The sequence below is a fragment of the Schistocerca americana genome, chromosome 7 (assembly GCF_021461395.2).
Source record: "Schistocerca americana isolate TAMUIC-IGC-003095 chromosome 7, iqSchAmer2.1, whole genome shotgun sequence".
Classification (NCBI taxonomy): Eukaryota; Metazoa; Arthropoda; class Insecta; order Orthoptera; family Acrididae; genus Schistocerca; species Schistocerca americana.
Window position 1 is genome coordinate 101,815,195 of NC_060125.1, and position 26,982 is coordinate 101,842,176.

General features: G+C 38.4%; 1 protein-coding gene across 6 annotated transcripts in view; it reads right to left on the bottom strand.

The window, feature by feature from the left end:
- LOC124622468 (trans-1,2-dihydrobenzene-1,2-diol dehydrogenase-like) overlaps positions 1-20,065 on the bottom strand; it is a 102,777-nt gene extending 82,712 nt beyond the window's left edge. The window contains exon 1 of one of the 6 annotated variants that reach the window (XM_047148174.1): positions 19,945-20,065. Coding sequence is in view for 1 of the 6 variants with exons in the window: in XM_047148172.1 (XP_047004128.1) it covers positions 19,609-19,614 (6 nt within the window). In the remaining 5 variants the exon portion in view is untranslated. Of the gene's footprint in view, positions 1-5,086; positions 5,147-19,453; positions 19,478-19,608; positions 19,861-19,944 lie in introns of those variants that run through there. The other 5 variants (XM_047148173.1, XM_047148176.1, XM_047148172.1 and 2 more) reach the window with 5 other exon arrangements.
- Between the last annotated feature and the right edge of the window lie 6,917 nt (positions 20,066-26,982).

The window sequence follows — 26,982 nt, forward strand, 5'->3', positions numbered from 1 at the left end:
ATACTCGATGTTAACATATTTCTCTTCTTCAGAAACGCTTTCCTTGCCATTGCCAGTCTACATTTTATATCCTCTCTACTTCGTCCATCATCAGTTATTTTGCTCCCCAAATAGCAAAACTCCTTTACTACTTTAAGTGTCTCATTTCCTAATCTAATACCCTCAGCATCACCCGACTTAACTCGACTACATTCCATTATCCTCGTTTTGCTTTTGTTGATGTTCATCTTATATCCTCCCTTCAAGACACCATCCATTCCGTTCAACTGGTCTTCCAAGTCCTTTGCTGTCTCTGACAGAATTACAATGTCATCGGCGAACCTCAAAGTTTTTATTTCTTCTCCATGGATTTTAATACCTACTCCAAATTTTTCTTTTGTTTCCTTTACTGCTTGCTCAATATAGAGATTGAATAACATCGGGGAGAGGCTACAACCCTGTCTTACTCTCTTCCCAACCACTGCTTCCCTTTCATGTCCCTCAACTCTTATAACTGCCATCTGGTTTCTGTACAAGTTGTAAATAGCCTTTCGCTCCCTGTATTTTACCCCTGCCACCTTTAGAATTTGAAAGAGAGTATTCCAGTCAACATTGTCAAAAGCTTTCTCTAAGTCTACAAATGCTAGAAACGTAGGTTTGCCTTTCCTTAATCTTTCTTCTAAGATAAGTAGTAGGGTCAGTATTGCCTCACGTGTTCCAGTATTTCTACGGAATCCAAACTGATCTTCCCCGAGGTCGGCTTCTACTAGTTTTTCCATTCGTCTGTAAAGAATTCGTGTTAGTACTTTGCAGCTGTGGCTTATTAAACTGATTGTTCGGTAATTTTCACATCTGTCAACACCTGCTTTCTTTGGGATTGGAATTATTATATTCTTCTTGAAGTCTGAAGGTATTTCGCCTGTTTCATAGATCTTGCTCACCAGATGGTAGAGTTTTGTCAGGACTGGCTCTCCCAAGGCCGTCAGTAGTTCCAATGGAATGTTGTCTACTCCGGGGGCCTTGTTTCGACTCAGGTCCTTCAGTGCTCTGTCAAACTCTTCACGCAGTATCGTATCTCCCATTTCATCTTCATCTACATCCTCTTTCATTTCCATAATATTGTCCTCAAGTGCATCGCCCTTGTACAGACCCTCTATATACTCCTTCCACCTTTCTGCTTTCCCTTCTTTGCTTAGAACTGGGTTTCCATCTGAGCTCTTGATGTTCATACATGTGGTTCTCTTATCTCCAAAGGTCTCTTTAATTTTCCTGTAGGCAGTATCTATCTTACCCCTAGTGAGATAAGCCTCTACATCCTTACATTTGTCCTCTAGCCATCCCTGCTTAGCTATTTTGCACTTCCTGTCAATCTCATTTTTGAGACGTTTGTATTCCTTTTTGCCTGCTTCATTTACCGCATTTTTATATTTTCTCCTTTCATCAATTAAATTCAATATTTCTTCTGTTACCCAAGGATTTCTACTAACCCTCTTCTTTTTACCTACTTGATCGTCTGCTGCCTTCACTACTTCATCCCTCAGAGCTACCCATTCCTCTTCTACTGTATTTCTTTCCCCCATTCCTTTCAATTGTTCCCTTATGCTCTCCCTGAAACTCTGTACAACCTCTGGTTTAGTCAGTTTATCCAGGTCCCATCTCCTTAAATTCCCACCTTTTTGCAGTTTCTTCAGTTTTAATCTACAGGTCATAACCAATAGATTGTGGTCAGAGTCCACATCTGCCCCTGGAAATGTCTTACAATTTAAAACCTGGTTCCTAAATCTCTGTCTTACCATTATATAATCTATCTGATACCTTTTAGTATCTCCAGGGTTCTTCCATGTATACAACCTTCTATCATGATTCTTAAACCAAGTGTTAGCTATGATTAAGTTGTGCTCTGTGCAAAATTCTATCAGGCGGCTTGCTCTTTCATTTCTTAGCCCCAATCCATATTCACCTACTACGTTTCCTTCTCTCCCTTTTCCTACACTCGAATTCCAGTCACCCATGACTATTAAATTTTCGTCTCCCTTCACAATCTGAATAATTTCTTTTATTTCATCATACATTTCTTCAATTTCTTCGTCATCTGCAGAGCTAGTTGGCATATAAACTTGTACTACTGTAGTAGGTGTGGGCTTCGTATCTATCTTGGCCACAATAATGCGTTCACTATGCTGTTTGTAGTAGCTTACCCGCATTCCTATTCATTATTAAACCTACTCCTGCATTACCCCTATTTGACTTTGTGTTTATAACCCTGTAGTCACCTGACCAGAAGTCTTGTTCCTCCTGCCACCGAACTTCACTAATTCCCACTATATCTAACTTTAACCTATCCATTTCCCTTTTTAAATTTTCTAACCTACCTGCCCGATTAAGGGATCTGACATTCCACGCTCCGATCCGTAGAACGCCAGTTTTCTTTCTCCTGATAACGACATCCTCTTGAGTAGTCCCCGCCCGGAGATCCAAATGGGGGACTATTTTACCTCCGGAATATTTTACCCAAGAGGACGCCATCATCATTTAATCATACAGTAAAGCTGCATGCCCTCGGGAAAAATTACGGCCGTAGTTTCCCATTGCTTTAAGCCGTTCGCAGTACCAGCACAGCAAGGCCGTTTTGGTTATTGTTACAAGGCCAGATCAGTCAATCATCCAGACTGTTGCCCTTGCAACTACTGAAAAGGCTGCTGCCCCTCTTCAGGAACCACACGTTTGTCTGGCCTCTCAACAGATACCCCTCTGTTGTGGTTGTACCTACGGTACGGCTATCTGTATCGCTGAGGCACGCAAGCCTCCCCACCAACGGCAAGGTCCATGGTTCATGGGGGGACTATTATAGTATTGCAGACAAATCACTTAATCTGATTAAGTCATACCTAAATAACAGGCAACGGTGTATGTGAACAATGAAAGGTCAGATCTAATGAAAATTAAAAGAGGAATTCCACAGGGCTCCGTTCTTGGACCCTTCCTCTTTATTATCTATGTTAATGATTTCTCAAACTACACAGCCTGCAAAAATGTTTTATATGCTGATGATATGACCATGATCTCCAAAGGTGGTAAACAAAAATAATGATCTTTTTGAAAAATGTAGGGTGTGGTGTATTGCTAACCAGTTCTGTATAAACAACACAAAAACATAAGAAATTTATTTTAATCTGAAGGTACAGAAAACAGAGAATCACCGTGTCAAACTACTGGGACTAAGAATAGACCAAAAACTCTCGAGGGATGACCATACAAGCTATCTGACAGGCAAACTTGCACACATAATATTCCTTCTATATAAATATAATAGAAGGAAACATTCCACGTGGGAAAAATTATATATAAAAACAAAGATGAGGTGACTTACCGAATGAAAGCGCTGGCAGGTCGATAGACACACAAACAAACACAAACATACACACAAAATTCAAGCTTTCGCAACAAACTGTTGCCTCATCAGGAAAGAGGGAAGGAGAGGGGAAGACGAAAGGAAGTGGGTTTTAAGAGAGAGGGTAAGGAGTCATTCCAATCCCGGGAGCAGAAAGACTTACCTTAGGGGGAAAAAAGGACAGCTTGTATCCTTATGTGTGGATGGATATGTGCATGTGTGCGAGTGTATACCTGTCCTTTTTTCCCCCTAAGGTAAGTCTTTCTGCTCCCGGGATTGGAATGACTCCTTACCCCCTCCCTTAAAACCTACTTCCTTTCGTCTTCCCCTCCTTCCCTCTTTCCTGATGAGGCAACAGTTTGTTGCGAAAGCTTGAATTTTGTGTGTATGTTTGTGTTTGTTTGTGTGTCTATCGACCTGCCAGCGCTTTCGTTCGGTAAGTCACCTCATCTTTGTCCTTCTATATAAATTAAGATATTCTGTCAGTAAAAGTTTATTGATGCATTGCTACTATGCATTCTTTCAGTTACAGCTACAATACAGGATTCTGTTATGGGGTAATTCACCAGGCACTAACTGTGTATTCAAATGGCAAAAACAAGCAATTAGATGTATACAAGGATTGGGTCCAACAGAAACGTGTAAGGAGCACTTCAGCATATTACACATAATGACACTCCCAAGTCTCTATATGTATAACTGCTTAATATACGTAAAAGAAAATGTACAACAATTTACACAGAGAATGAATTTACATTTGCACAGCAATCGAAACAACTGCATGCTTGATATACAGCATTCTAGGCTGTCATTGACATACAACAGTCACAATCACCTAAGTCTAAAGTTATATAATAAACTGCCACAATCCGTCAAAACCCTAACCCTTTTTAAATTTAAGCATACTACTAAACTGAAGAATATCTTGGAAGTAATTTGGAAGGAATGTATAAACAAAGAGATAATGTAACTACCATTAACTAAACGCATAAAACGTATAATTAATTCTTGAACGTAAACTGTATAATGATTACTGCTGAAATTGTCTGATTAGTAAGAAGTTTATGTATTTATACGTATTTATGTATATGTAAAATGATGATATGAGTAAATGTACAAATTACTACCAACTAAAATGTTGTATGTATGTGAATGTATAATGTAAAAATTAGTAACAACTATACTTTTATAAAATACGTAAAATGTATTTTGATGCAGCCAATTGTGTGGTAATGATGTAATCTAACTGAAATCGTCCCATATCAACCGGTCTTTTCCACGTATACCTCCTCCTCTTTTGATTTCTGAACAGAGTATTTGCTATTACTAGTTGAAATTTGTTACAAAACTCAATTAAGTCTTTCTCCTCTCTCATTCCTTGTCCCAAACCCATATTCTCCTGTAACCTTTTCTTCTACTTCTTCCCCTACAACTGCATTCCAGTCCCCCATGACTATTAGATTTTCATCCCCCTTTACATACTGTATTACCCTTTCAATATCCTCATGCACTTTCTCTATCTCTTCATCTTCAGCTTGTGACATTGGCATGTATAATTGAACGTTGTCAGTGTTGGTTTGCTGTCGATTCTGATAAAAACAACCCTGTCACTGAACTGTTCACAGTAACACACTTTCTGCCCTACCTTCCGGTTCATAAGAAATCCTACTCCCGTTACACCATTTTCTGCTTCTGTTGATATTACCCTATACTCACCTGACCAGAAATCCTTGTCTTCTTTCCACTTCACTTCACTGACCCCTGCTATAACTAGACTGAGACTTTGCATTTCCCTTTTCAGATTTTCTAGTTTCCCTACCACGTTCAAGCTTTTGACATTCCACACCCCGACTTGTAGAATGTTATCCTTTCGCTGGCTATTCAATCTTTTTCTCATGGTAACCTCCCCCTTGGCAGCCCCCTCCCGGTGATCCGAATGGGGGACTACTCCGGAATCTTTAGCCAATGGAGAGATCATCATGACACTTCAATTACAGGCCACATGTCCTGTGAATACGTGTTATATGTCCTCAATGCAATGGTTTCCATTGTCTTCTGCACCCTCATGCTGTTGATCATTGCTGATTCTTCCGCCTTTAGGGGCAGTTTCCCACCCCAAGGTTAAGAGAGTGCCCTGATCCTCTGTCCACTCCTCCACCCTCTTTGACAAGGCAGCTGCCAGAATGAGGGTGACTTCTTATGCCGGAAGTCTTCCGCTGCAAATACTGATTATTAATCAAAATTTAAGCAGCGGCAGGATTTGAACCCAGGACTGAAGACATTTTGATTACAAATGAAAGACGCTAACCCTAGACCACAGGGTCTTACAGTGACCATACTGGCCCAAAATGAAAGATCGAAGACAGGAGGCCAAAATACTGAATTTCGTCCTCCGAAACCGTTTCGACACAGAAGATCGTAGCACTGTCCCTCCTCTCAATAGTGGTATGAATGTCGAAAGGGCAGATATTGAGATAACTGATTGCAGAATAGAAAAACAACTACAATTGCTCAGTAGTGGAAAGGTGTCACGACCAGATGAGATACTTGTAAGATTCTATAAAGATTATGCGAAAGGAGAAGGTTTAGAGTTCAGAAAAGTCACGGAGAACCCAGGGTCAGGGAAGACTTACAGTCTGTAAGTCCCTTCTGACCCGGGATTCTGGGTATCTTTTCCGAACTCTACCTCTTTTCCTAAACCTCTCCAGTTTCTTTCCCTTCACCACTCTTTCTTCCCCTTCAACCCTTCTTCTGGAAGAAGGAGCCAATGGCTCCAAAAACTTGCACAAGCAAAGCCTGTGTGTGTTTTCCTGCCACTGCCTGGTGAGTAGATTTTTTTATCTATCCAACTTATACATTATACCAGTCAACGGATATACCAAATAAGAAGTGTCAGACCAGGTGATCATGGTGGCCGTGGAACTGGTTGACCTGTACCAACAGGTGAACCAGTTCCACAGCCACCATGGTTGTTTCATCTGACACTCCTTATTTTCTGTGGTGCAGTATGAAGGGTATGGAGTATGGTACACATATAACATCAACAGAAGGGTCATTCCATGTAAATGAGGAATCATTACCAAAAAATTAATTTTTCTGTGGAAATATTTTCCCCTGTTACATATGTAGATTGGGCATTGAATTTTGTTGGAAAGATTGATTTTTTTCCTCCAAAACCTACTATTTACTTGTGGGAGCCATTGTTTTGAAGACTATATTGTTGAGTTTGTTCATGCAGAAGATTTGATCAATTTCAAGGAAAGAAAAAAATAATGAAATTTGTAATAATTTTTTATGGTTTATGTATCACTTTAAAGTGCATAACTTCTTCTTCTTTTTGGTATATTTTTTAGAAGCAAACAATTTATGCATGATAAATACAAAAACATTTATATAACCTAACCCAAAAGTGTAACATGAGTTACCAAATGCCAATTTTTTAACGATTTTCACAAAATACATTAAAGTGTAGAAACTTATATGCCATGCTGTCCTTCACATAAGTGTACCCGATAATTTGGTGTCTCAAATAAATTTCCTCCTGGAAGCCTTCTCCTGGTATAGGATATTTAATTCACGTAATGTGATTGGTTCTCAATTACATACAACACAACTAACAACATATTTCAACATATTTAATGTATATTTATCTCCAAAACCCATAGGGAATAGCTATTTCTACTTTACAACAATTTGCAATTTTTGCAGAATGCCTGTAAGTGCAGCTGAAAAGATGAGAAGAAGAAGGCAGAAATTGAAAGATGAAGGCAGATATGAAGAGTGTAAAATCAAACACAAGGAAACTATGAAAAAATGCAGGAAAAAGAAGCAGGAACAGGAAAAATGTTTGAGTAAAAGAGAACAAGAAAGGACTGCTGCAGACAGGAAATGGAATATTAAAGAAAGAGTTGCCAAGTACAAGAAGCAGCTCAAGGAAGCACCTTCAGCTACACCAAGTAGTTCTGCTTCTCCACCATATAAAAAATTGGGAAAAGCCATATCGAAAGAGAAACGTGTACTTCCAGCATCACCCACAAAACAAAAATGTGTTATTAGAAGGTTGTATCATACATTTGTTGAACCTTTAGAAGTAGAAGGACTCACTAAACAAAAAATAAGTGATGAAATACTAAGTGCAGTGAGCAAATCCTATGAAAGGGATGACATTAGCAGACAGGCCCCTGGACGCAAAGATGTTATGACTGTAAAATATGAGAAAGGTAAGAGTAACTTGCAAGTACGACATTTGATGTTTCCTTTGAAAGAAACCCATGCAATGTTTTGTAAAGAAAATGGCAAAGTGGTTGGTAAAAGTAAATTCGCAGAATTAGTGCCCAAACATGTCATGCTTGCCAATAAGCTTCCACACAATGTGTGTGTCTGCAGATATCACGAGAATTTCATCTGTGCTGTTAACTAGCTTCATAGTATAGTACCTCAAATACCTAAGTACACCAGTAGCTGGCCAGAATTTTGTATGTGTGCAGAGCCTACAGCCGATTGTTGGTTGGGAAAGTGCATGAAATGTAAAGATTTATTGGCAGCTGAACTTCTTAATTTATGTACTGGTGTACAAGAGTATGGCCCGAAGTGGTATGTGTGGCAGGAGAGTGATGGCAGAATTTTGAAAGTAGAGGAAGAAGGTAAATTACAGAATCTTATTGATCATCTTCTTACAATGGGACCTAAATTTTTAGAGCACTGCTACTTTAAGAGAGAACAATCAAAGAACTAACAGAGTGATAAGGAATCACTGCCTTCTGCGATGCTAACTGCAATGATGCAAATCGATATTTCTGAAAATTTTACATGTGCAAGTCAAGATGATATTCAAAGTGTACATTGGCAGCAGAATCAAATTAGTATTTTTACTGCCATGATTTGGCATTCAGGTACTTCTCACCCCTATGTGTTGGTAGCTGATAATCTGAATCACACAAAGAACACTGTCATTACCTATGTTGATAGACTTCTTGAAGAACTACCAGAACATATTAGGCAAGTTACAATCTGGTCAGATGGTCCTGCTTCCCAGTTTAAAAACAGATATATTGCAGAGACTATAAAAGTTCCCCACCCTCCCTCCCCCCCATGGACCATGGACCTTGCCGTTGGTGGGGAGGCTTGCGTGCCTCAACGATACAGATAGCCGTACCATAGATGCAACCACAATGGAGGGGTATCTGTTGAGAGGCCAGACAAACGTGTGGTTCCTAAAGAGGGGCAGCAGCCTTTTCAGTAGTTGCAGGGGCAACAGTCTGGATGATTGGCTGATCTGGCCTTGTAACGCTAACCAAAACAGCCTTGCTGTTGTGATACTGCGAATGGCTGAAAGCAAGGGGAAACTACAGCCGTAATTTTTCCAAAGCGCATGCAGCTTTACTGTATGATTAAATGATGGTGGCATCCTCTTGGGTAAAATATTCCAGAGGTAAAATAGTCCCCCATTCTGATCTCCGGGCGGGGACTACTCAAGAGGACATCGTTATCAGGAGAAAGAAAACTGGCGTTCTACGGATTGGAGCGTGGAATGTCAGATCCCTTAATTGGGCAGGTACGTTAGAAAATTTAAAAAGGGAAATGGATAGGTTAAAGTTAGATATAGTGGGAATTAGTGAAGTTCGGTGGCAGGAGGAACAAGACTTTTGGTCAGGTGAACACAGGGTTCTACTCACAAAATCAAATAGGGGTGATGCAGGAGTAGGTTTAATAATGAAAAAAAGAAACAGGAGTGCAGGTAAGCTACTACAAACAGCATAGTGAACACATTATTGTGGCCAAGATAGACACGAAGCCCATGCCTACGACAGTAGTACAAGTTTATATGCTAACTAGCTCTGCAGATGATGACGAAATTGATGAAATGTATGATGAGATGAAAAAAATTATTCAGGTAATGAAGAGGACGAAAATTTAATAGTCATGGGTGACTGGAATTCAACAGCAGGAAAAGCAAGAGAGAGAAACGTAGTACATGAATATGGAGTAGGGCTAAGAAATGAAAGAGGAAGCCACCTGGTAGAATTTTGCGCAGAGCATAACTTAATCATAGCTAACACTTGGTTCAAGAATCATGAAAGAAGGTTGTATACATGGAAGAACCCTGGAGATACTAGAAGGTTTCAGATAGATTATATAATGGTAAGACAGAGATTTAGGAACCAGGTTTTAAATTGTAAGACATTTCCAGGGGCAGATGTGGACTCTGACCACAATCTATTGGTTATGAGCTGTAGATTAAAACTGAAGAAACTGCAAAAAAGTGGGAATTTAACGAGATGGGGCCTGGATAAACTGACTAACCCAGAGGTTGTATAGAGTTTCAGGGAGAGCATAAGGGAACAATTGACAGGAATGGGGGACCGAAAAACAGTACAAGAAGAATGGGTAGCTCTGAGGGATGAAGTAGTGAAGGCAGCAGAGGATCAAGTAGGTAAAAAGATGAGGGCTAGTAGAAATCCTTGGGTAACAGAAGAGATACTGAATTTAATTGATGAAATGAGAAAATACAAAAATGCAGTGAATGAAGCAGGCAAAAAGGAATACAAACATCTCAAAAATGAGATCGACAGGAAGTGCAAAATGGCTACGCAGGGATGGCTAGAGGACAATGTAAGGATGGAGAGGCTTATCTCATGAGGGGTAAGATAGATACTGCCTACAGAAAAATTAAAGAGACCTTTGGAGAAAAGAGAACCACTTGCAGGAATATCGAGAGCTCAGATGGAAACCCAGTTCTAAGCAAAGAAGGGAAAGCAGAAAGATGGAAGGAGTACATAGAGGGTCTATACAGGGGCAATGTTCTTGAGGACAATATTATGGAAATGGAAGAGGATGAAGATGAAATGGGAGATATGATACTGCGTGAAGTTTGACAGAGCACTGAAAGACCTAGGTCGAAACAAGGCCCCGGGAGTAGACAACATTCCATTAGAACTACTGACGGCCTTGGGAGAGCCTGTCCTGACAAAACTCTACCATGTGGCGAGCAAGATGTATGAGACAGGCGAAATTACCCCAGACTTCAAGAAGAATATAATAATTCCAATCCCAAAGAAAGCAAGTGTTGATAGATGTGAAAATTACCGAACTATCAGTTTAATAAGTCACAGCTGCAAAATACTTTCGCAAATTCTTTACAGACAAATGGAGAAACTGGTAGAAGCTGACTTCGGGGAAGATCAGTTTGGATTCCGTAGAAATGTTGGAACATGTGAGGCAATACTGACCCTACGACTTTTCTTAGAAGAAAGATTAAGGAAAGGCAAACCTACATTTCTAGCATTTGTAGACTTAGAGCAAGCTTTTGACAATGTTGACTGGAATCTTTCAAATTCTGAAGGTGGCAGGGGTAAAATACAGGGAGCGAAAGACTATTTACAATTTGTACAGAAACCAGATGGCAGTTATAAGAGTCGAGGGACATGAAAGGGAAGCAGTGGTTGGGAAGGGAGTGAGACGGGGTTGTAGCCTCTCCCCAATGCTATTCAATCTGTATATTGAGCAAGCAGTAAAGGAAACAAAAGAAAAGTTTGAAGGAGGCATTAAAATCCATGGAGAAGAAATAAAAACTTTGAGGTTCGCCGATGACGTTGTAATACTGTCAGAGACAGCAAAGGACTTGGAAGAGCAGCTGAACAGAATGGACAGTGTCTTGAAAGGAGGGTATAAGATGAACATCAACAAAAGCAAAACGAGGATAATGGAACGTAGTCGAATTAAGACGGGTGATGCTGCAGGAATTAGATTAGGAAATGAGACACTTAAAGTAGTAAATGAGTTTTGCTATTTGGGGAGCAAAATAACTGATGATGGTTGAAGTAGAGAGGATATAAAATGTAGACTGGCAACAGCAAGGAAAGCGTTTCTGAAGAAGAGAAATTTGTTAACATCGAGTATAGATTTAAGTGTCAGGAAGTCTTTTCTGAAAGTATTTGTATGGAGTGTAGCCATGTCTGGAAGTGAAACATGGACGATAAATAGTTTAGACAAGAAGAGAATAGAAGCTTTCGAAATGTGGTGCTACAGAAGAATTCTGAAGATTAGATGGGTAGATCACATAACTAATGAGGAGGTATTGAATAGAATTGGGGAGAAGAGGAGTTTGTGGCACAACTTGACTAGAAAAAGGGAACGGTTGGTAGGACATGTTCTGAGGCATCGAGGGATCACCAATTTAGTACTGGAGTGCAGCGTGGAGGGTAAATATCGTAGAGGAAGACCAAGAGATGACTACACTAAGCAGATTGAGAAGGATGTAGGCTGCAGTAGGTACTGGGAGATGATGAAGCTTGCACAGGATAGAGTAGCATGGAGAACTGTATCAAACCAGTCTCAGGACTGAAGACCACCACCACAACAACAACAACAACAACAACAACAACAACAACATAAAAGTTCTAAGCAAGATTCATGCCAAAAGAATATCATGGAAGTACTTTGCAACTTCTCATGGGAAGGAGCCAGTGGATGGAATTGGTAGGGCTGTCAAACGCCAAGTTTGGTCTCGTGTGAAAAGCAGGAAATGCGTTGTAAATAATGCAACAGATTTTGTAAAAGCATTGTTGAATTCTTCTTCTAATGTGACAGCAGTTTTTATGGGTGAAGAAGACTTTAGCCAAAGAAGCAAAAAACTACATCTCTCGGCCTTAATCGAGAACTGCAAGCCTTTCTTGAACATTTCTAAAATTCATCACTTGGAACTCTATAATAATGAAGTTGTAGGACACACCACTTTATCAGCTGCAGAGGAAAACAATAACAGAACAGAAAAATCACTAGATATACAAGTAGATGACTGGGTGGTGGCAAAATATGACAATTCATATTTTCCAGGTAATGTTACTAAAATTGAAAATGGTGAGTTTATAGTTGATGTTATGATGAAAGATGGGAAGTTTTGGAAGTGGTGTGAAATTAACAATGAGATATACTACACTAAAGACAAGCTTGTCAGAAAAGTGAACCCTCCAAGTGTAAATTCCCATGGTTTTTTTCAAGTTTGACTGTTATCTGTGACAATGTAATGTGAGTTACCGTATGTCGTAATGTGATTTGTGTGTTCATTATGTTTTAATATTTATTTTATTAAGGATTAAATGTTTGGAACTTTGTTAAAATACTTATAAGATCTTCCGGTATTGTGTGTAAAACTTACAAGAAATGTTCACATAAAACAGAGCAGACTTTTTTATTTTATTTATCATATAGTAATGTAAGAATTATTGTGATATAGGTTTATAGAGCATTTTGTATAAAGTATGTTTTGAGGTATAAAAATATTTAATAGAAACGTTTCCTTCTGTTAATTGTCCAAAACTTTAATATAAACGTCACTTACAAGGGAACCTCCCCATCGCACCCCCCTCAGATTTAGTTATAAGTTGGCACAGTGGATAGGCCTTGATAAACTGAACACAGATCAATTGAGAAAACAGGAAGAAGTTGTGTGGAACTGTGAAAAAATAAGCAAAATATACAAACTGAGTAGTCCATGGGCGACATAAGCAACATAATGGACAATGCGTGCTTAGGAGCCCTGTGGTCCCGTGGTAGCGTTAGCAGCTGCAGAACGAGAGGTCCTACGTTCAAGTCTTCCCTCGACTGAAAATTCTACTTTCTTTATTTTTGCATAGTTATTATCTGTCCGTTCGTTCATTGACATCTCTGTTTACTGTAATAAGTTTAGTGTCTGTGTTTTGCGACCGCATCGCAAAACCGTGCGATTAGTAGACGAAAGGACGTGCCTCTCCAATGGGAACAGAAAACATTTGATCGCAAGGTCATAGGCCAACCGATTCCTCCACAGGAAAACACATATGATATATTCTATACGACACTGGTGACGGCATGTGCGTCACATGACAGGAATATGTTGTCGACCCACCTAACTTGTACACTTGGCGAATGGGTAAAAAGATTCTTCTACCTTGCCCGATTTAGGTTTTCTTGTGGATGTGATAATCACTCCCAAAAAAGTGATGAAAACATAAGAGTTTGTCACATAAACTGAAAATAAAAAATTAAACTTTTCACTCGATGGAAGATTTGAACCAAGGACCTTTCGTTCCGCAGCTGCTCACGTTACCACGGCGCTCCTGCGTTCCCATCGTCCTTAATGTTGCCTATCTGCCCTTGAACTACTCAGTTTGTATATTTTGCTTATTTTTTCACAGTTCCACACAACTTCTTCCTATTTTCTCAACTGATCTGTGTTCAGTTTTTCAAGGCCTATCCACTGTGCCAACTTATAACTAAATCTGAGGGGGGTGCGATGGGGAGGTTCCCTTGTTAGTAACGTGAGTTACCATGGAATGACCCAGAAGACCATAACGATAAGATCCACAAAGCAACTGAAATACATCAAAGACAGAGGCAAATACAGTCTCATGTGCGTGAGGCTCAGCACTGCTGATGTAGACTCGACATTGATGTAGGAGATGCACAGTTCGAAGCCTATTTTTAATGAAAACAGTTCGATGTTCTACTCATGTTGGGTTTATTTACATAATGTGCAACACACACCCATCTGAGACTCTGATGCCCTCCAGTGCCAAAGCCGTGTGTTTCCAGATATGGGTTCCTTCTTGAAAACTGATTAGTGTGCCTTCCTGCACAATATACTATGTATTGTTATCTTTTTTGGGATACCATGTATACATAATATAAGGTTGGTCCATTGATAGCGACCGGGCCAAATATCTCACGAAATAAGCATATCAAACGAAGAAACTACAAAGAACGAAACTCATCTAGCTTGAAGGGGGAAACCAGATGGCGCTATGGTTGGCCTGCTAAATGGCGCTGCCATAGGTCAAACGGATATCAACTGCATTTTTTAAAAATAGGAACCCCCATTTTTTATTACATATTCGTGTATTACGTAAAGAAATATGAATGTTTTAGTTGGACCACTTTTTTCGCTTTGTGATAGATGGCGCTGTAATAGTCACAAACGTATAAGTACGTGGTATCACGTAACATTCCGCTAATGCGGATGGTATTTGCTTCGTGATTCATTATCCGTCTTAAAATGGACTGTTTCCAATTGCAGATAAGGTCGATATCATGTTGATGTATGGCTATTGTGATCAAAATGCCCAACGGGCATGCTATGTACGCTGCTCGGTATCCTGGACGACATCATCCAAGTGTCCGGACCGTTCGCCAGATATTTATGTTATTTAAGGAAACAGAAAATGTTCAGCCACATTTGAAACGTCAACGACGACCTGCAACAAATGATGATGCCTAAGTAGGCTGCTGTCATGGCTAATCCGCACATGAGTAGCAGACAAATTGCGCCAGAATCGGGAATCTAAAAAACGTTGGTGTTGAGAATGCTACATCAACATCGATTGCACCCGTACCATATTTATATGCACCAGAAATTGCATGCCGACGACTTTGAACTCCGTGTACAGTTTTGCCACTGGGCACACGAGAAATTATGGGACGATGACATATTTTTTGCACGCACGCAGGAAGCGTCATTCACCAACAATGGTAATGAAAACTGGCATAATATGCACTATTGGGCAACGGAAAGTCCACGACGGCTGTGACAAGTGGAACATCAGCAACATTGGCGGGTTAATGTATGGATGCGGCATTATGGGAGGAAGGATAATTGGCCCCCATTTCATCGATGGCTATCTAAATGGTGCAATGTATGCCGATTTCCTACGTAATGTTCTACAGATGTTACGGATTTCTTTCTGTGGGGAAAGTTGAAGGATATTTGCTATTGTGATCCACCGACAACGCCTGACAACATGCGCCAGTGCATTGTCAATGCATGTGCGAACATTATGGAAGGCAAACTACTCGCTGTTGAGAGGAATGTCGTTACACTTATTGCCAAATGCATTGAGGTTGATGGACATAATTCTGAGCATTTATTGCATTAATGTGGTATTTACAGGTATTCACGTTGTAACAGCATGCGTTCTCAGAAATGATAAGTTCACAAAGATACATGTTTCACATTGGAACAACCGAAATAAAATGTTCAGACGTATCTATGTTCTGTATTTTAATTTAAAAAACCTACCTGTTACCAACTGTTCGTCTAAAATCTTGAGCCATATGTTTGTGACTATTACAGCGCCATCTATCACAAAGCTAAAAAAATGGTCCAACTAAAACATTAATATTTCTTTACGTACTACACGAATATGTAATAAAAAATGGGGGTTCCTATTTAAAAAAAACACAGTTGATATCCGTTTGACCTATGGCAGTGCCATCTAGTGGGCCAACCATAGCGCCATCTGGTTTCCCCCTTCAAGCTAGACAAGTTTCGTTCTTCGTGGTTTTTTGTTTGATGCTTATTTCGTGAGATATTCGGCCTGGTCATGATCAATGGACCACCCTGTATGTCAATGCGTAGATATGCTTGTTCTTAAACTGTATATATTTACATCATGTGACAGAAAAGTCATGTTGTGTTTGGATGACTAGATCATGGGTCCTTCGCTCATTTGTGACTGGCTGAATAGACCGTGTCACCTGTACTCACTGTGAATGGCTGACAGAAACAAATCGAACAGCAACCATCCTGATTTCAATCCTTACAAAGTTAGTATGTTGAGTCTGGTGGCTGTCAAATTTATGCTAGTAAGTTATGAAATTATGCAGTTCCAGTGTACTGCATTAAAGATCTCTCCAAAATGCGTAATTTTGGGTATGGTATGTTGTGCTAATGTGGAAGAAAGTGGGGTTACAGTATATAAAAACTTAACCAGAAGCAGCTGTATGAATATCAACAGCTCCGGTGGCAGACCAGTACTAAGCAAGGAAGATACCAAAGCTGAAAGGTGGAAGAAATATGTAGTGTGTCTGTGTAGGGGAAACAAATATGGGACAATATTATAAAAAAGAGGGGAGGAAGAAGGTGAAGGTGAGATGGGAAATATGATACTGTGAAAATCTAAGAGGGAATTGAAAGACTTAGGTGGAAACAAGGACCTTGTAGCAGATGACATTCCTTTTGAACCAAAGAGAGACTTGGGAGGGCCAGTCATAACAGCACTATTCCACTTTGTGTGCATGATATAAGAGACAGGGGACATACCTTCAGACTTCACGAATGTAAAAATTCCAGTTCCAAAGAAGGTACTTGCTACCAGGTTTGAATACTATTGAACCATCAACTTAACAAATCATGGTTGCAAAATACTGACACAAATTATTTACAGAAGAACAGAAAAACTGGTAGAAGCAGACCTTGGGGAAGATCAGTTTGGGCTCCCAAGATATGTAGAAAAACATGAGACAATACTGACCTAATGTCTTGTCTGAGAAGATTGGTTGAAGAAAGGTAAACCTTTGTAGCATTTGTAGATTTAGAGAAAGTTTTTGACGATACTGACTGGACTACACGCTGAAATTTTTAAGGTAGCACGGATAAAACACAGGGAGCAAATATTTATTTACGTCTTGTACAGTACACAGACTGCCATTACCAAAGTCCATCAACATGAAAGGAAAGTAGTAACTGAGAAAGGAATGGGTCAGTATTGTATCCCAAATGTTATTCAATCTGAATATTTAACAAGCAGTAAAGGAAACCATGGAGAAATTTAGAAAGGGAATTGAAGTTCAGGATGAAGAAATAAAAACTTTGATGTTGGTATTGTAATTGTCAGAGATGGCAAAGGAATTGGAAGAGCAGTTGAATAGAATGGAAAGAGAACATAAGATGAACATCAACAAATGTTAAACAAGAGTAATGGAACATAGCCAAGTTAAATTAGGTGTTGTTGAGGGAATTAGACACACACAGTATTAGAAGGTTGCTATTTGGGCCCCAACACAAGTGATGTGGGCCAAAGTAAAGAGGATGTAAATTACAGCCAGGAAAAAGCAACAAAAGCATTTCTAAAAAAGAAAAATTTGTTAACAGTCAATATAAATTTAAGTGTTAGGAAGTCCTTTATGAAAGTATTTCTGTGGACTGTAGTCTTGTACATGACAAACATGGACAGTAAGCTGTTCAAACAAGAAGAGAACAGGGCCTATAAGCTTTTGAAATGTGGTGCTGTAAATGCTGAAGATTAGATGGGTAGATTGAACAACTAAAGAGATGGTTCTGAATGAAACTGGGAGAAAAAAAGAAATTTATGGCACAAACTGACTAATCGAGGCATCAAGGAATGGCCACTTTGGTAATTGAAGGATGCGTGGTGGGTAAAAATTTTAGAGCATGACCTGGTCACAAATATTGTAAGCAGGCTCAAATGGATGTAGACTGCAGCAGTGATTCAGATTTTCACAGGATAAATTAGAGTGGGGATCTGCATAAAACCTAAGCTGAAAACATGGTGAACAGCATAAATTAATACTACAGAACACACACAATATCGTGTTTTTTTATTCATAATTGAGAAACTGATCTACCAAGAATCAAGGGACCCATACCTGGGGTGGAGGGGGCGGGGGGGGGGGGGGGGCAGTGCTTGCCGTCCCCTCCCCACAGCTCGCAGACACAGGAAAAAATATAGTGTAGTTAAGTGTTTTTCAAGAAAATGATTTAGAAGTTGGTGTTAGGTATGTCTTTAACTGAGTTGTAACTTTCAGTTTTTCTTATGTCTACCTATGAGAAGCCATTCACCTTTCAAATTATTAATACTACCTACAGGTAGAGCCCACCCCCCTCCCCGTCACCCTCTAAAAACTATCATATGGGCACCCTTGCCAAGAAGAGACGGAAGAATTATTTAACATAATATAAAAAGTTTCCAATGAAGTATGTGCCACGCATATTGTTCAGTCTACAGAAAAGTTTGATAATTACAAAGTATGAGCATCTAAAAATTAAAAATATCTGCACAATTTATAATTACACTAAATTTCTTTAGGTACTGGTAATTAATTCAATGCCCATCTAAACAAATGGAAAAATATTCCAAGTAAATAATTTGGTAGCAAATTCTATGCATCCACAGACATAAAATCTTATTTTCAAAAGGCAAACTTTATCAGTATTTGTATAACTGTTCTATTTACGTTAACCAACTAATATATTTTAGAAAATTCTAATACATATCAGTTGACAGTGGGCAAAGATTCCCCTTTGATGTTATAATTGTTCCACAATTTTCGATTCTGTGCCAGGGATATTTTTACTCAGGATGACACATTTATGAGTGTTTTTATTTTTGAACTGTAACATTTTGTTATTAATGTCATGTTTCATAGGGCAGTAGGCCTACAGTGAATGTGTTGAGAACAAGTATCTGACCACACATTTTTTCTGAAACACCTGTGAGTGCACACACTTATTTTATCTCATGAAACTATTCTCAGACATGGCAGTAAGACAGATAGCTAATCAAACATACACTTCTTGTCCAACTTTAGTAACAGTGTCAGTTTTCTATTCAATAACATGGAATGGGGATTAATGTGTGTTGAAGATCCACTAGTATTGTCCACATATATAAATAAATTATGAAATTTATTATTGTTTACTAAGTACATGTACGTTACAGTTACATTATAACTCTAGATAAAAACAAAAATATAGCCGGTGCTAATGTATCAGTGGAACTTTGACCAATCATGGAACAACGGTTCATGTAGTCAACAATACTGATAACCAACTATAAATTTTTGTGTGTCAGCAGTGATAGTAAAATATGCTACAAGTCTGGAAAACGAAGTCGACCACCATTGTCCTAATTTATGGATTCCGACACCACAGTTCTGAACCCAAGAGTGTAACATCGGAAAGATTAATTTCCATTATAGTACATTTCAGCCGTAGGCTTTTCTTAGCAAGTATGCATTCAACTAACATGATTACTACAAATCTAACTTCGCATATAACATGCAATATTTCGGAATACGCTATCATGGACCAGTACTTTCTTGCGTTGACCCCTCAGACATCAAAACGGAATGAGATGAATTTACTCCTAGTAAAACACGATAATCACTGCTGAAAATCAGTCGGCCTACACGTCGAGCACATGAAATACGAAAAACTAACAAGGGCAATGAAATTGGTTTTAGGTTAATTTTGCGTTTCTTTTCGCTGGCAGCAAGGTGTGTGAAGAACAAAATGACGTTAGTACTCACGGACAGCTGTACGAATATACTATGGAAGCACGTTACAACAAACCTACATAATGCAACTAGCCCTATAATGAAATCCGATGAACTTAATTTTCTCTAGTGGCAGGTAGATGTTTGTAGCGAGAGGGTGTCTTAAATTCAAACAATGTACGGCTAACCTGCATGTAGGCATCCCATACAATAATTCATTTTTCACGGTAATAGAAATTCTTAAATTCATAACAGAGGGCTAAATCGCTCATACACGAAATGAATATCATATAGCTGTTTCAAACCTTACATGCGACTACAGCTTAACACTTCTTTTTTGCGACAAACAACAACTACCAACACAGCATGAGAATTGTTTGCAAAATTAACAAATTCTGAGAATCGAATATTACTGTCAGTTTAAAGGTTATGTAATTATGTCGATAAAACTGTAGTCCCTAACTTCGGACACATGGAAATTAGATCTTCCATGAGCTGGTATTATTCAAACCCAACACATTTACCACTGCTGAAAATGACTTCCTCTACCACCACTTGCATGTCATAAAGCAACAGCTAAAATATTTCTACAGTTCATATTTAACTGCAACACAGTTGTTACAACAATTCGTTGTCTATGGTTGGCGTCACTGTTGCAGCTAATCGATCTTAAAAACCAAACATCGACATAATTCGAAGAATGGTACGCGGTATATATGAAACTGATTATGAACCGTACATACAAGTAGCCAGTATTTTAATTATTTCAAAAAGTAGAAGACGATTGTAGGAATACTGAGAAGTAGAATTTTGAGACGTACAATATTAATTGTATTGATTTTGAAATTGTAGTGAAAGATATAAAATAACACGCCAATTACATGTTTTTATGTTTTCCGAAATGCTGTAGGATATCTTAAGTCCATATACATTAGATCATCTCTTATTCCAAGAGTGTCCTTCAGAAAAAGAGAAATTCGTTGATATCGAATATAAATTTAAGTATTAGGAAGTCTTTTTCCGGAGGTATTTGCCTATCATGTAGCTGCGTACAGAAGTGAAAAGCGGACAATAAACAGTTCAAATAAACTAAAACAGAAACTTTTGAAATTTGGTGCAACAGAGAATCGCTGATCGTTGGACGGGGAGACCAGATAAGTAAGAGGTGTTTAATTTTATTGCAGAGAATCGAAATTTATGACAGGACTAAAAGGTGAACAGTAAATCTGCATGTACATACATACTATGCGAATTACTATGAAGTGTATGTTAGAGAGCACTTACCAAGGTATCACAAGTTAAGATTTCCAATCCCAGTTGTGCAGGAGGAAAGACTGCTTAAATGCCTCTGTCTGTATTGTAATTAGTCAAATTATCTCTTCCCATTCCTATGGGAACAATTCACAGGGAGTGATGAGTATCTCTAGATTCTCTGATATATATTAGATCTGAATGCTTTTTAAGTAGGATTTCTTTCGATAATTGCTGTCTTCAAGAGACTGCCAGTTTAGATTTTCAAACATTCCTGTAAAACTGTATCATGAGTCAAACAACCCTGTGCCCATTTGTGCTGCACTTCTTTGTATATGTTCAGTATCCTCTATTTATATCATCTTGTATGATTCCTACACACCTGAGCAATAATCTAAGATGGGATGCAAAGTGATTTCTAAGCTGTATTGTTCGTAGACTCACTGCATTTTCCCAGGGCACTATCAGAGAACTATGACTGAGCTTGTAAGGTCATTCCATTTTATATTAGTACTGTTGACCTTCAGACAGGATTGCTGGTGTACTTTGCATACTTTCACTCAGTACTGTCCTAGGACACAATCTTCTGAGGCAATGCAGCTAAGGTCAATAAAGTTTTATTCTAGAGTAGTGTGGAATAAGAATTTTTTCAACAGTTAATAAATGAACATCATGCAGAAGTGTCTTTGGGGGTCCAGGGATCCTGATATTCTGACACTTACATGCCAATATTCCATAATGGTATTTGTGACTAATAATAAGAATGAATTTAGGATTATCTGTAAATTTCACAACCGTAATATTACAAGTAAAAAGCATTTCTGTGTAGAATATGCATCTCTACTGTGGTTGAGAACAGAATTTTACATGCAAGGGTGAATGTCTATGACAGGTTGTTGAGTTGTTGCTTTGATGCAGTTCTCCATACTAGTCCATCCGGTGCAGGACTCTTCATCTCTGAATAATTACTTCAACCTACACCAATAAGACATTTTTTGTAACACCACATATCAAAAGCTTCTGTTCTTCGCTTGTTTGAACTGATGTTTATTGTTCACATTTCACTTATTGTATTTTATCTAAGTTCAGTAATTGTCCATTTACAGAGAGCTATTAAATTTCCAAGTAAATATTATTTACAATTTCAAGTGTTGAAGTTACTCAAATAGGCTTAATTATAATACTTGCATAGCCAACAAAGAGAACTATTTCTAAGTCTTGAATCTATGATAGAAGATCATTTACATACAACAAGATCAAGAGTAGGCCCAATATTCATCCCTTTGGTACACCGGTAGTGATTATTTCTCACTCAGAAGATGCGGTTTTATTGATTGCACTTCCTGATTTTCTTAATGCAACACTTTGCATCCTTTTTGTTATACAGACGGAAAACAAGTTATCTCTTGTATCATAATGTGTAGACAATGGAAACTCCAGGATGGACTGTAGTAATATTATGGAAAGGATAGTTGCCTATCACCACATAGCAGTGATGTTGAGTTGCAGATAGACCCAACAAAAAGACTGTCACAAAATGAGCTTTTGGCCACCAAGGCCTTTCGCAAAACACACACACACACACACACACACACACACACACACACACTCTCTCTCTCTCTCTCTCTCTCTCTCTCTCCTCTCTCTCTCTCTCTCTCTATCTCTCATGCAAATGCAACTCACACACACATGACCACAGTCTCTAGCAGCTGAAGTCAGAAGGGTCTTGGTGGCTGAAAGTCTTTTTGTTGTGTCTATCTGCTAGTCAGCATCTCTGCTATATGGTGAGCAACAACTATCCTTTTCATAATACAGTAGAGCGTCGATTATCCGAAGTAATTGGGGGACATGGGTGTTCGGAAAACTGGTTTGTTCGAATAATTGAACTGTACATTTTTATTTGCCAAAAAGTAGTACTGTACAGTAAATTTATTCATAAAAACAGGCATCTCTTTTAGTATTACAAAGTAACATACAAAGGCAACTTCAGTAGGAATATATAGTATGTGGTACAGTTTATTAAACAAAAATATATACATATTACATACGCATTTTGCATGAACAATACACACAGTATACAAAATTAACGTTTAAAAAAGTCCTTTATTTTGGTCTGTCTAAGCAAGCCTACACGCTTATGAGCAGCTAAAAAAAAATGGCTCTGAGCACTATGCGACTTAATTTCTGAGATCATGTCGCCTAGAACTCAGAACTAATTAAACCTAACTAACCTAAGGACATCACACACATCCATGCCCGAGACAGGATTCAGACCTGTGACCGTAGCGGTCGCTTGGTTCCAGACTGTAGCGCCCAGAACCGCATGGCCACTCTGGCCAGCACGAGCAGCTAAGTCACGTACTTTTTTCATTACAGATATCTGAAACTGGTAACTTTCATCTTGGGTTTCAAACCATTGCAAGGCAGTATCTAAACAAGTGAACGCCTAAGAAGCTGTTGGTATACTTTCATCTGCACTTTCTGGAGCACTGATTGATGAGATGCTGGCGGCGTCATCTTTATCAGTGACGACATTTACAATCTCGCTGTCCTGCATGATTTGGTGTCCTGGATCTGCATCATCGATATTCATCCATTCATGAACATCTTCTTCATCACATTCGTGGCAATCTATTTCTTTTAGCATACCGAGAATTTCGGACATATCATTCTGTTTGTCATTTTCAATCATACCTTGTGAATTTTCTTCTGCCGCTACTTCTACTGCCAGTGCCAAGCCAACAGAAGTGTGCTGATTGTTGAAACACAGCAACTGGCGGCTTGGCCGGTCAGCAGCGCCTCGTGAAGGCCCCATTAGAAGCAATGTTCCGCCAGCGGTGGCCCAGTGCGGCGACTACTGTGGGAAACTTGGTTTTGGAGTGAGGGGGATGATGGACGGTAGGGTGGGAGAGTAACAGGTGCAAGTGAGTACACAGTTCGGTTAAGCGGCCGTTCGGTTGACCGACGTTTGGCTAATCGACGCTCTACTGTACCACAATGTTTGAACTTCTCGAGGAGAATAGAGCATATTGCACAATGAAATTCTTTTGACAAGTCACAAAAAATACCTGTTGGCAATATTTTGTCATTTAAATTATGTGTAATCTGATTTGTGAGGTATTCTGCACAGAGTCAACTTTGAAATCCAAATTGAGACCAACTAAGTCTCTTATTTTGAGAGAGGTGTGTTATGGTTCTTGCATGCATAATGTTCTCCAGTACCTTCAAGAAGGAGATAAGTAGTGAGACTGGTTAGTTATTAACATCTGACTTACTACCTTTCTTGTAAGAGGTCTGATAGTGGTGTATTTCAGTATGCCTGGAAATATCCTCTGTGGTAATGATGTGTTGTAAATGTGACTGAATACATTGTGTATTTTAGCACCAGTACTTTACTTGAGATACTGTCAACTCCATGGAAGTTTTTAATTTTGAGAAAGTTTATTGTGTTCTTAATTTCTTTGGCAGGGCATGGAATAATCATAATTTGCCTGAATGAATGAGGAATTTCCTCTTGCAAATATTCTATCACTTTATCCCTTGAACAGCCCATGGCAATCTTCTGAGCTGCTTCTAGGAAGTGATTATTAAACACATTAGCAATATTTTTTATTTGGCTGTTTTCTTTAAAAACATAGCCTTCACATTTCTAAATCAGATTTAGCTGTTGCCATTCAGATTTAATTTTATTATTTGAATTATTGATTTCACTCATTATAAAGATTTTTTTTTTTTATTTCTTAATCACTTTCTTTAACTCAGCACAGTATTACTTATAATATGTAATTAGTTCTGCTCTTCTGTTTGTCCTAACCATTTCAAACAATTTCCTTTTCTTAGGACATAATATTTTGATTTGCTTCGGAATCCAGGGCTTTCTTGGGTAAGCAGCTCTAAAAATTTATAGAAACCCAGTTGTAAATTCATTAAATTTGGAATTAACATTTGTCACATCCCATTCATTGACTGTGTACTGTAGATCCCATCAAGAACGAGAACATTCAGGGATGTGGAATAAGTCAAGGTATACATCAGCACAATACAAGAACATAACAGAAACTTAGTCTGTAGACTATATAAACAATAAATTTTACTGTGCTGCTTAGCATTATCTTAACTTACGCTATCTAAACTGAACTGAGTAAATCAGTAAGAAAGTTGCTAGTCTGAAAAAAGCTTCTGCTTTCTTAGTTTTACAATATAGTTTCTGTTTATCTGCTATTAATAGCTTATCATTTACTAGAATACAATGATATTTTTCAAACAAAAAATTTTCTAACATCTGTAAATACTGAGTCCTATGTACAGTACTTTAATTGTCACGCAGCTTTATAACAAACGCTACTAACTGCCTTGCAGTTAACAGAACTTTTGGATCTTCAAACCTAGATATTAAGATAGTTTGTGGAAAAGATTGCTAACTAGATATATTTTAATTTTAATGAACTGGTACAGATTTCCAGTTTCTTGCTTATGTTAGAGAGGAGCTTGTTGAAAGTCTTCCCATGAGAGTACATAACTCCATTATCAGCGTTAGACGAGTAGGCAAAGTCCACATGAAAATTATTTTTATGTCTTGTATTGTGGCTGTGTAAACCAATGATTTTTATCATGGGCAACAAAACCATCAAGGAGTAAATATTTTGGGATGTGACTGTAAGAATTCCAAAGTCCTTAACATGGCTTCTGCAAGTTATACAATTATCTACTTATACAATATTATTACTGCTCACTTTTACTGAATAAACCCTGTACTATAAGAATCAGAATAGACTGTTATTCACAATGTAGAGGAGTCCTAGAGCAGTGGACAGGTACATTTAAAAGTAGACTGTTGGATAAACTATCAGACAAAGTTCTTCGTCAGATCGAGTAGCACACACCTCACACACATGCATGGGCACTGTCGTCTCCAGGCACTTACAATAACAATTATTTTGAATAAAGACATTTCCTCAGTTACTTATGTTTCAGAGAAGATAAGATGTTCAGTGCAAGAAGGATACAAAGTTGTTCATGCACGTTATAGTAGTCCCAAAACAAATAATTAATTGAACTATAAACTTTGAACATTTTCCTTAAAGAAAATGTTTGTACAGGAACTAGAAGAACTGGCAGTTATGCTACCACAGTCTGCAGCAGTAATGTTGCAGCTAGATCAGATGACTGGATTGTAGGCAAGTCTTTCAGATCAGTGAAAAGCTCCAGGAGATGTACTTAACCCGATAGTTTTAATCTAGCTGTGTCCAATAGCTACAGCACTTTGGGGACTGAGGACAAAAGCATTCATACAACCCCAGAAATTCAGAAATAGTCTGACAATATAGGGCATAAGCTGAGAGCTAAGTGCAAGTATAAATTTTTTAAGAAGAATAAGAAAGTCTTACTGCTGGGTGGAAGTCACAAGGGGGGGGGGGGGGGGGGGGGGGAAATGTCAGACATGAAGTGATTACCAGGTAACTAGTATTTTTAAGTTAAGAGCAGTAGATGTTTGTAGCGAGAGGGTGTCTTAAATTCAAACAATGTACGGCTAACCTGCATGTAGGCATCCCATACAATAATTCATTTTTCACGGTAATAGAAATTCTTAAATTCATAACAGAGGGCTAAATCGCTCATACACGAAATGAATATCATATAGCTGTTTCAAACCTTACATGCGACTACAGCTTAACACTTCTTTTTTGCGACAAACAACAACTACCAACACAGCATGAGAATTGTTTGCAAAATTAACAAATTCTGAGAATCGAATATTACTGTCAGTTTAAAGGTTATGTAATTATGTCGATAAAACTGTAGTCCCTAACTTCGGACACATGGAAATTAGATCTTCCATGAGCTGGTATTATTCAAACCCAACACATTTACCACTGCTGAAAATGACTTCCTCTACCACCACTTGCATGTCATAAAGCAACAGCTAAAATATTTCTACAGTTCATATTTAACTGCAACACAGTTGTTACAACAATTCGTTGTCTATGGTTGGCGTCACTGTTGCAGCTAATCGATCTTAAAAACCAAACATCGACATAATTCGAAGAATGGTACGCGGTATATATGAAACTGATTATGAACCGTACATACAAGTAGCCAGTATTTTAATTATTTCAAAAAGTAGAAGACGATTGTAGGAATACTGAGAAGTAGAATTTTGAGACGTACAATATTAATTGTATTGATTTTGAAATTGTAGTGAAAGATATAAAATAACACGCCAATTACATGTTTTTATGTTTTCCGAAATGCTGTAGGATATCTTAAGTCCATATACATTAGATCATCTCTTATTCCAAGAGTGTCCTTCA